Genomic DNA, 9,603 nt, shown 5'->3' on the forward strand with positions numbered 1-9,603 from the left:
CACAACTGGATGCTGGGCCCTCCAGAGCTGACAATGGACCCCGATGTTGCCCCTCAGGGTGGCCTGTGGCACCCCAGTGACCACTGGGACACTGTAACAGCTCCACACAACTCATCGCAGGTAATGGCCTCCCCTGTAGCACAGAGCTGACATTTAATTTGGAAAGAATCACCTGGAAAGCATCTCCCTGAGCAACCTTGCCCTTGGAGCAATCAGGACAACCTCCCCCCCAACCCCTGCCAAACGAAGCCCCACAGCCCCCCAAGGAAAGGAGAGCATTGCACCCACTGCGTTCTGGGTTTATTTACACCACAACCTCTGTGTGGGTGGGCAGGAGGGATGCTGGACAGCCCACCCCCCGGGCTGGTTCAAAGGCAAGGCAGGCGAGGCGGCAGCAGCACAGGGGAAGAACGGGGAGCAGAGCCTGGGGGGACCAGGCTCTGGCTCCCTCGGCACTACAGACACAAGCGAGCCCCAGTGTCAGGGGGCTGGGGAAGAGGCAGGGGTCACTTTTAGCAGCAAAGGCCTCATTTCCCTCCAAGGCAGCAGGGAGGACAGTGGCATGTGATGGAGCCGGACTAGTGTTCAGGCAGTTAAACAAAAAAACAAAGAAAGAAAAAGGCAGAGGGTGAAGCAAAGAAAGACAGAGAACAGCTCCTTTCCTGCCCTCCAGAGCACGGAGTTAAACCGGGGGTCGGGACGCGACACTGCCTTCCCTCCTCTCGGCAGAGCAGCAGCTCCAGGCACAGCCTTCCCAGTGTGCCCAGCCTTCCCAGTGTGCCCAGGGCTGGGCACAGCCCCGGCCAGTGGCAGAGCCCCCAGCGTGACGTGCCCCTGTCCACGCACAGCACCAGGCTCCTGCTCCCAACACTGTCCCTCCACCCGGCCCCAGGAGGGGAGAGCAGTTCAGGTGGCAGTTTGATGGCATGGCTGACAGTCCATGTGGGCAGCAGCGTCCTCGGCGCTCTGCCAGGCACAGTTGGGATGGATGCCGAGGTGGCCGAGCTTTGCCCTCCAGCCCCCGGCGCAGTCCGGCTCCCGCCTCCCTTATAGGAAACCTTCCTTCCGAAACTGCTCCTTCAGGATGTCTCTGTACTGGTCAAAGCCACCCTCAATGCGGGTCACGGTGGCGTTCTCACACACCCACAGCTCCTGACACACCAGGCGGATGAAGCGCTCATCGTGGGACACCAGGATTATACCACCCTGCCAACACACAAGGGAGAAAAACCCCCTGAGCACAACCCAGGGCTCAGGGCTGGTGGCATGGAGATCCTGAGCCCCTGTCCAGCCTGTGCCCAGGACTTCAGGTTTCCACCTGCTTCAGGGAAAAACTGAACAGTATTTCACTGGCAGGGACCTCATTCCAACCTTTTCTTCCTTCAGGGGGACAGACAGATCACATACAGAGGAGACATGTGCAGCAGGAACATATTCAGTCTCCACTCTCAGAAGGTAAGTGCAAGGTTTGTTACTGGCTCTCCAGGTCTCCGACAACTTCAAGGATGAAGAATCCATGCAAAGTCAGTAACAGTGAAAAGGTGTCTGGTTAAGGCCCCGAGCAACCTCAGCTAAGCTTTTTTTTTTCACAGGAAAACTGCTCCAACCTGAGCAACAACCACTGATATCCAGGGCGATCACAGTGGTATCTGGAGCCTGAGTCTTTGGAGATCAGCCATAAAATGTGCCTAAGAAAGAACTGAGCAGCCCCAAGGCAGGGCTGAGAGCTGCACACAGCACATGAGAAGTCGCAGAGTATAGGTGGCTGGTCAGGATGGGGGACAAGGTGCTGCTGTTGCCTCTCTCAGCCAAAGCCAACAAGTAAAACCAAGCATCAGGACAGACAGCTAAGGCAAAAATGTGACTGATTTCCCAAATTTTGTCCTAGACTTGAAGTCACCACTGGTATTGACCATCCACTTCTCATTGAGATACCAAGTACCTTGAGCTGCAGGAAGTGTTAGAAAGACAGATCTTACTGGGATAACCTTACCCGGAACTTATTCAGTGCCTTTGCCAGTGCCTCGATGGTCTCCATGTCCAGGTGATTTGTTGGCTCATCCAGAATGTAGAAGTTTGGACTGAAAGAGAAGGCAGCTCTGAGGATGTACTGGAACAGGCCTGGGCTGGGTCCACACCCCAACTGCTGCTTTAACCACTTAGAGCCACAGCCACTGGCATGTGCCTGGCCCCAGGATTGGTGTTGCCCTGCTCCAGGGATACATCTCATCCCCGAGCCCAAAGCAGTGGGAGAAAACTACCTGCCTCCTTCCACACCATCCCCCCAACCCCCCAGGGTGACAACCTCCCTCCCCATAAAACCCCCCAAGAACAAGGCTTCCGTGGGGTAGCAGAAAGACCCCGGATGTCTGCCTTCCTCCCAGTGAAGAAGACTGCAGGGATGAAGCCACGCAATAATTAACAGTATTTGGGAGAAAATTACCAGGGCATTGTCATCTGGGCAAAGGCCACACGACTCTTCTGCCCTCCGGACAGGCTGGCCACAGGACGGAGGGCCAGCTCCCCTGAGATGCCGTAGCTGCCCAGCTGATGCCGGTATTCCTCCTCTGTCTTCCCTGCAGGATCATGTCACAATACAGCTATGGCACACCTGGCATGACACAGAGCCCTCTGCACTGAGCTCACGCAGCTGGGCAGCCTGTGCCAGGCCAGCACAACAGGAGGAATTCAGCAGCACTTCCAGGCAATTCCAGGGGGTTTGCAGGCATCTCTAAAACTCACCTGGGAACTTTCTTGCCAGTAGTTCTACAGCACTGATGTTCAAGTCCAGTTGATCCACATGGTGCTGGCTGAAATAACCGATCTTTAGGTTTCTGCAGAATGAGAAGAATTGGGAGCTGGTACCAGGCCCTGCAACCACGGCACTTGCAGCTGCAGCTACCAAAGAGGGGTCACATGTGTGGGTGTGCTGGACCCAACCCCCTTGCTCGGGCAGCCATCACTCCAAAACACAGCCCAGGAGCTCTCCAGCTGCACCATCCCTCCCAGTCCCCCCGCCCTTCCTCCCAGGTACCTGTGAGCATGTCTGATCCCTCTGACCGGTGCCAGCTCCCCCATTAAGATCTTTAGCATGGTTGACTTGCCAGCTCCGTTTTCCCCAACCTAGAGAAGCAGCAGCAGCATTGGAGAACGTGAAACCCATGAAGGTACTTTGGAGAGGGAATTTCATCTCTCATGAATGATGAGGGGGAGCAGGATGGGAGAATAACCCTTGACTCCAGCTAGCAGGAAGCTGCATTTCTATCACAGATGAGCAACATGGGCAGCAGTTAGGACATATTCCCCCCTCACTCTCGAAACCCAAGGATTTCCTGGTCCCAGCCTCAGCCGCAAGCACACAGCATCTCTGCTGCCCCATCCAATGTAGCCCCCACAAGATGCTGTTGTCAGCTGACAGGGAATTACAGGGAAGATGGACCCAGTCTCTCCTCAGAGACACCCAGTGAAAGGATGAAGGACAACGGGCACAAATCACAAATTCTAACTGGTATTAGGAAAAATGTTCCAATGTTCCTCAAAATAAGGATGAACAAATGCTGCGATGGGACCCAGAAGAATGGGACAAACAGTCCTCCCCAGAGACACCCAGAATTCAACTGGACAAGGACCTGAGCAACCTGACCTAACATCAAAGCTGTCCCTGCTTTCAACAGGGACCTCGCAAGGTCCCTCGCAGCTGCCATTATTCTGCAATCCCACATACCACACAGATACGGGACTCCAGGTCAGCAGAGACGGAGAGGGAACGGAAGATGTAGTGACTTGGCTCGTAATAGAAGTCTACTTCATCTAGCTGCAGGATTGGGGGGGAGAACTTCTCAAAGCCATCAGGGAACCTGGGAAGGCAGGAAGAGGTGAGAGATGGCCAGGAACCTCCCAGACCCTGTCCCTAGCCCTTCTGGGACAACCTCTGCAACCCCCCAGGTGGCAAGGAGGGCTCCCTACCATGCAGGGCCTCTGGGAAGGATGGTCACGAGAAGGAGGCAAAGACCTGCAGCCTTGTCCCCAGGAGGGAACCCAGCCTGAAAGCAGGGGCCTCTCTGGGCTCCCTATCAGAATAAGGCTGGACCACACAAAGGGATTGTTGTCCCAGCTGGGACAGGACCAAGAAGAAGCTCATGTCAAAAGCGCCCTCCAAGTAAGGGCTCAGATGACACTTACTTCATGATCACCTCAGATTCCTTGTCCACAGGTTTCAGCTCTGGTCTGCAAAAAGAGGAGACACATAACCAAGGTGCCCTGAAGGAGGGTCTGCTCTCACGCCAGAAGCCCAGGTAGTCTTCAGCTCTGTGACACCTCATTGTAGCCAAAGCCTCCATACCAGAGACAAACGCCCAAAGCCCACACCACAACTCTATCTGCCAAGCACCCTGGGAACCTCCATTTCTTCCCACAAGCACCACCCCTCCCCAACCTCCAGATAGGAGCTGGACAGGCACTCACAGCTTCTCCAACAGCTTGAGCTTGCTCTGGACTTGGGACGCCCGGTTGGCGTTGTAGCGAAAGCGGTCAATGAAAACCTGAAAGAGGGAAAAGTATCAGAGAACTCAAAGTCCCCTTCAGCACCAGCCACCCTGCTCTGCTGCTAAACCTCCTGCAGCAGTACAACCACGGGTCTAAATGCAGAGAGAAAGACACAAGGCTGGATAAAGAATGCCCCGGCTCTACTGGGTTCTCCCAGTACCTGGATGTGCTCGCGGTACTGCTGCTGGGCTTCATACTCTCGCTGCTGGTTCTTCAGCCGCTCCTCCTTGATCTTCATGAAGTTCTCAAAGTCCCCACGGTACGTGTCCAGTCGCTGCGAGTGCAGGTGGATGATGTCCGTGGCCACTGCGTTCAGGAAGTTCCTGTCGTGGGACACCACGAGGATGGTCGACTGCCAAGTCTGGAGGAGACAGTGAGAGGGAGGCCTGAGCACCATCAACCAGAGTGCAGGGGCTGGTCCCACCACCCAGCCAGAGGAGACACCAGCCTGAAGGACATCTCCATTCCTCCCTCTTGCTTTGTATCAAGGCCTCCCATCACCCCCTACCTGCAGGTAGGTCTCCAGCCACAAAATAGCCCGCACGTCCAGCATGTTTGTGGGCTCTGAGGGAAGGGAAAGAGGCACTGAGGTCAGGAGAGATGGGGATGGCTGGATTATGCTTTTTTCCCCAGAAGAAAGGTTAGTGAACAGCACTGGGGAGAAAGAGAGGCTGAATGGGGACATTCCCTCCAGCTCAGGGGACTCGTGTGTAGGGTGTGATGGGGTGTGGGCACCGTGGGTTGAGGCTCAGTCAGGGATGCTGCCCCCACTCCACACCGGTACCCAGACCCTGGTGTCCCACTGCAGCATCTCACCCAGATCTCCCACCCAAGCTGGGGACTGCTTCCAGCATGGACTGGAAGCTAGGGCACATCTCAGGGACCAGTGGGGGAAAGGGAACAACACTTGGGGCAAGATGACACACACACCACCTGGCTGGGGCACGGATAGGGTTCTGCTGAGTGCAGTGAGAGCGGCTGCCCAAGCAGACTTCCCCGTGCCAGCAGAGCACCGACTGCGCTGCCAGGCAAGCCCGTCACATGGGGCTATTTTGGGCAGGCAGCTAAAGGCCATGGCATGTTCCCAACCCCAACAAGGCAGGCCCTGCAGCGGTGTCAGAGGGGACTTGCAGTATCAACTTACCATCCAGCAGAAGGAGATCTGGCCTAGGGAACAGAAGACATGGGTATCAGAAGTAGAAAGAGCACAGGACCAGTGCAGTGTCTCACTACACACATAGAGCTGTGATGCCTCCAACGCCCCTCCCAACATGAGAGCCTGAGTTGAGAGGACCCCCAGGCAGCACCCCTGCACCTCGCAGCATGGACAGCAAGGAGGCTTCACCCCATAGCATGAAGGCCTGGACACCAACCTGGCAAACAGGGCTCTGGCTAAGGCCAGTCTCATTCTCCAGCCTCCAGAAAACTCTCTGAGAAGAGAAGAGAATGCAGAGGGGTTACTGTTCAGTGCAGAACCACTGTGTTTGCCTGTCTGCCAGCCTTTCCCAAGGCTCTTTTGGCTCTGCTGTCATCCAGAGGCAGCTTGTCCCTGCAGGTATCTCAGGCACAGCACGAGATCTGCGGTCCAGCAGGAAGGTGGTTTGGCAACCCCCAGGGCAGGAGATCACACTGGATGGGCAGGGACCCATGTTCTCCTTTACAGCCACAGCAGAGCCTGAGGGCTCACTTGGAAGAACACCTCCCCAGACCCATTTCTGCCTCCATACCCAGAATTTGGCAACTCACTTGGTTGTCTGTTGTTGCATCTTTGCATTAAAGCCCAGCCCAGCAAGAATGACGGACGCCCTGGGGAAAAGGGGAGACAATTGGAATCCAGGTACAGCATCCAACAGCAGAGCACAGTCTGAGGTCTCAGCCACCGAGGGAACTCTGCTGCATGGCTTAAAGCCATTCTGGTGCAGTAAAACTTCCCTGCACACCCAAGAGCAGCACTTCACTGGGAAATGTAGCCCAGTGGGGCACAGCATCCACACAACATTCCAGGAGATCTGCAAGGATTTTTCAGCTCTCTGGCCAGGAAGAGAGTCTCACTACCACCAACATCCCAAAAACATTCCCCAGATACCAGGAACCTAGGGAGGTCCAAGAGGAGCAGCAGCAACAATGCAAGTCATTTGGGGCAAAAAAAAAAATCCCTCTGGCTTCAGAGGGAAGTTCAACTACTCCTAACCCAGCAGAGCTGTGGCTCAGAAGAGACAAGAAAGGGCAGCAGGGAGAGCCTCATCCCCACACTCGGATCCCAGGGCCACAGTATCACCCTTCCATACCCCAAACCACTATTCAACTCCGATCATGCCAACAGACAATGATGCCCATGGGGCTGTCTTACCTCGCTGGAGCCTTGTCTGCCTCAATCTCCTCCAGCTTTGCGTAGATTTCTGATAGTCTGGCACCTTCTGTCCCTTCTCCCCTGGAGCAGAACAAAGAGGAGTGTGTGGGACTCACCAGGTTAGGGTTTGAGTGCTGCGGGAGGCTGATTTTCCCAGGCAGGACTAGGCGGGCAAGATGCAGCCCAGCTCTGCCCAAGCCTTTCATTGGAAGGGAGACACTGTGGTGAAGAGGCCACAGAAGGGCTGTAAGTCCAGCGGTGACAGCTCACCTGCCAGCATTGATTTTGGCCGTCAGGTCCCTCTCCTCCTGCAGGAGGCTCTCACGAGTGGTGTCGCACTCCAGCACGCTCTGCAGCGCTGGTGTCTCGTCCCCTGCCACCTCCTGCTCCACGTGCAGGATGCTGATGTGGGAGGGGATGCGCAGGCTCTGGCTGGCGATCATCTTCAGCAGCGTGGTCTTCCCTAGCCCGTTCCTGCCCACCAGCCCGTAGCGCCGTCCGAAGGCCAGGTTCAGGTCTGCTCCCGTCAGCAGGACACTAAAGCGAGAGAACAGGCAGGTCTGGGGTCAGACTGACCCACAGAGAGGAGATAACCAGAGCCACCTGCCCTGGTGGGGGCATTTCAGGCTGCGCTGAAGCCAAGCAACCATCACAAGTTTCTCCTCCCCAAAGCTGAAGGGGACGGTGTCCACTTCGCTTCCTGATCTTTCTCACACCCTCTGTAATTTGTCAACTGCTCTCCAATCCAGTGTCAATCCCCCACGGTCCAAAATCCCAGCCAGGATCTGTCCCACCTCCCCACCCGCACTCACCGCTCACCGAAGGACACATCGAAGTTCTCGATACGCACATCATACGACTTGTTCTTGCCTGATGATTCCATGCGAGTCTCCTTCTTGCTGGAAGCTTGGCTGGCAGACGCCTCCTCAAGGACTCTGCAGGCCGGCAGAAGAAAGAGAGGGGGCTCAACAGGAAAGCTTTGGTACAGCCAACTCCCAGCCCTGCTCAGCAGAACGGGATGGGGATGTTGGAGGCACCCTCCATACTCACAGAGGGCCAGATGACTTCAGGGAATCCCGCTCCAGCCTCTTGTCCTGCTTGGCTTTCAGCCTGGCTTCTGCCTTCTCCAGTTTCTTGGCATTCACCATCTGGGACACAGAACAGAGAGTTTGAAGAAGAGAGAGCATCTTCAGCAAAAGCCCCAGAAGTCCAGCTCTGGGAGAAAAGAGATCAATCAATCTCTTAAGCCTGGAAGAAAGGGAGGGAGGTAGGACAGGAAAACTGGGACAGATTCAAGCATATTTTTGGGAGGCTAATCGGGCCAGAAAACCACTTCAGGAATGAAGTCCTAAATCAACTGCTCATACACAAGTTCAGCCTCAGCAAGGCAGAGTTTGGCTGAACCTATCATATATCCAGTTTCTGCAGTTCCAGGGACCTGGATCGGCCAAGTCATTCCAACAGCAGCAACCTGCTATCCCAGTGCCTCGTCTGGACACCCTGCACCCACCCTCAAAGAGCACCATGAGGTGTTTCCCTTCCCAACACGTTAAACTTTTGCCAGTTTGGAACAAACTCAGCTTGTGCAGTGGATCACAGACAAAAAGCATTTAATTAACCTGAAGGCAAGAAGGCGCCAAGTGTTTTAACCTGGCCTCTGGTCTTGGCCAGGCTCTCAGCCCACTGCAGCTTATTCCTGAATCAAGTCAAATATTTGTGGCTGACCAAGAACGCTCCTAGATATTTCTAGGCAACTCTGCAGCTACCAAAGCACGTTACAGACCTGCATGCCAGACTGAAGCATGTCTTGTTACTGGAGCTACTGGACCCCACACTTACAGGACAGATTGATTCACTCTGTAAACTATATCCAGCTCCCTGAATTTCCCAGTAAGACATGTCCTCCAAAACTTGAGAGGCCTCCCAAGGCCTTCTCTGAATCATCTCCAATTTTTCTGAAGATTATTTTTTGAGTTGCAGACACGAGAGCCAGAAAGTGAACCCAGCAGCAACACTCCAGTGCCAAAACCAGCCACAGCTGCCAGCTTTTACTCAAGACTCCCGTTCAGACATGTGGGGATCATGTTAGGTCTCAGTCTCCAAGCAAGGGATTCTCATCCTCAATACGTTAACCCGTGGAAAGGAGGGCTCTGTGAGGGACCAGCCTGGTAGAGAGATTGCCCGCTCTGTACAGCTCCCTGCTTTGCAGATGCAGAACTGCACCTCACCGACACTCAAACTCTGGCACAGCCAAAACAGATGGCAAGCCAGGTTTTTCCTGAGAAGCTACACATTCCACTGATAGAGATGTCCCAGTTTCTTTCAGGTCATGGAGTGTAGCTGCTTCCAAACCTCCCTACTCCTGATCTTATTTCTCAAAGCACAACAACCTACAGCTGTTTCTAAAGCTGGGCTTAAAACCTCCCCTGCAGCAGCTCTCCGTTAATTCCCCACCTGTAACATCCCCACATTCTGCCCCTAGTCAGGACTTTATTTCTCATTGAATGTTCAAGATGTCATCCCAGGACATCGTATTTTCTCAATCAAAAGCCTTGCTGTAGGAACCAAAAGTCCTTGTGAAAGTCAAAGAAGCTGCACCCTGAGCACCACCACTGCATCAACCGTGCTTTGAACCTCATTAAGAAATTACAGCAAAATAGATCTTGTCAAATTGATAAGCTCCTGATGTTAATAACACCTGTTGAGCC

The 9,603-nt window shown here is 54.5% G+C and overlaps 1 protein-coding gene across 1 annotated transcript in view; it reads right to left on the reverse strand.

The window, feature by feature from the left end:
- Positions 1-283: 283 nt before the first annotated feature.
- The window catches only part of ABCF3 (ATP binding cassette subfamily F member 3), a 10,972-nt gene continuing 1,652 nt past the window's right edge, over positions 284-9,603 (reverse strand). Inside the window, exons 5-21 of the mRNA XM_027890610.1 lie at positions 7,946-8,043; positions 7,708-7,830; positions 7,166-7,432; positions 6,896-6,976; positions 6,292-6,351; positions 5,919-5,975; positions 5,690-5,712; positions 5,054-5,109; positions 4,706-4,906; positions 4,465-4,541; positions 4,183-4,227; positions 3,725-3,857; positions 3,035-3,123; positions 2,743-2,834; positions 2,444-2,576; positions 1,994-2,081; positions 284-1,206 (exon numbers count right to left, since the gene is read on the reverse strand). Of these exons, the coding sequence (XP_027746411.1) occupies positions 1,048-1,206; positions 1,994-2,081; positions 2,444-2,576; positions 2,743-2,834; positions 3,035-3,123; positions 3,725-3,857; positions 4,183-4,227; positions 4,465-4,541; positions 4,706-4,906; positions 5,054-5,109; positions 5,690-5,712; positions 5,919-5,975; positions 6,292-6,351; positions 6,896-6,976; positions 7,166-7,432; positions 7,708-7,830; positions 7,946-8,043 (1,782 nt within the window). The 3' untranslated portion in view covers positions 284-1,047. The remainder of the gene's footprint in view (positions 1,207-1,993; positions 2,082-2,443; positions 2,577-2,742; positions 2,835-3,034; positions 3,124-3,724; positions 3,858-4,182; positions 4,228-4,464; positions 4,542-4,705; positions 4,907-5,053; positions 5,110-5,689; positions 5,713-5,918; positions 5,976-6,291; positions 6,352-6,895; positions 6,977-7,165; positions 7,433-7,707; positions 7,831-7,945; positions 8,044-9,603) is intronic.

The sequence above is a fragment of the Empidonax traillii genome, unplaced genomic scaffold (assembly GCF_003031625.1).
Source record: "Empidonax traillii isolate 1590-97213 ecotype Southwest subspecies unplaced genomic scaffold, ASM303162v1 scaffold292:size1342341, whole genome shotgun sequence".
Lineage (NCBI taxonomy): Eukaryota > Metazoa > Chordata > Aves > Passeriformes > Tyrannidae > Empidonax > Empidonax traillii.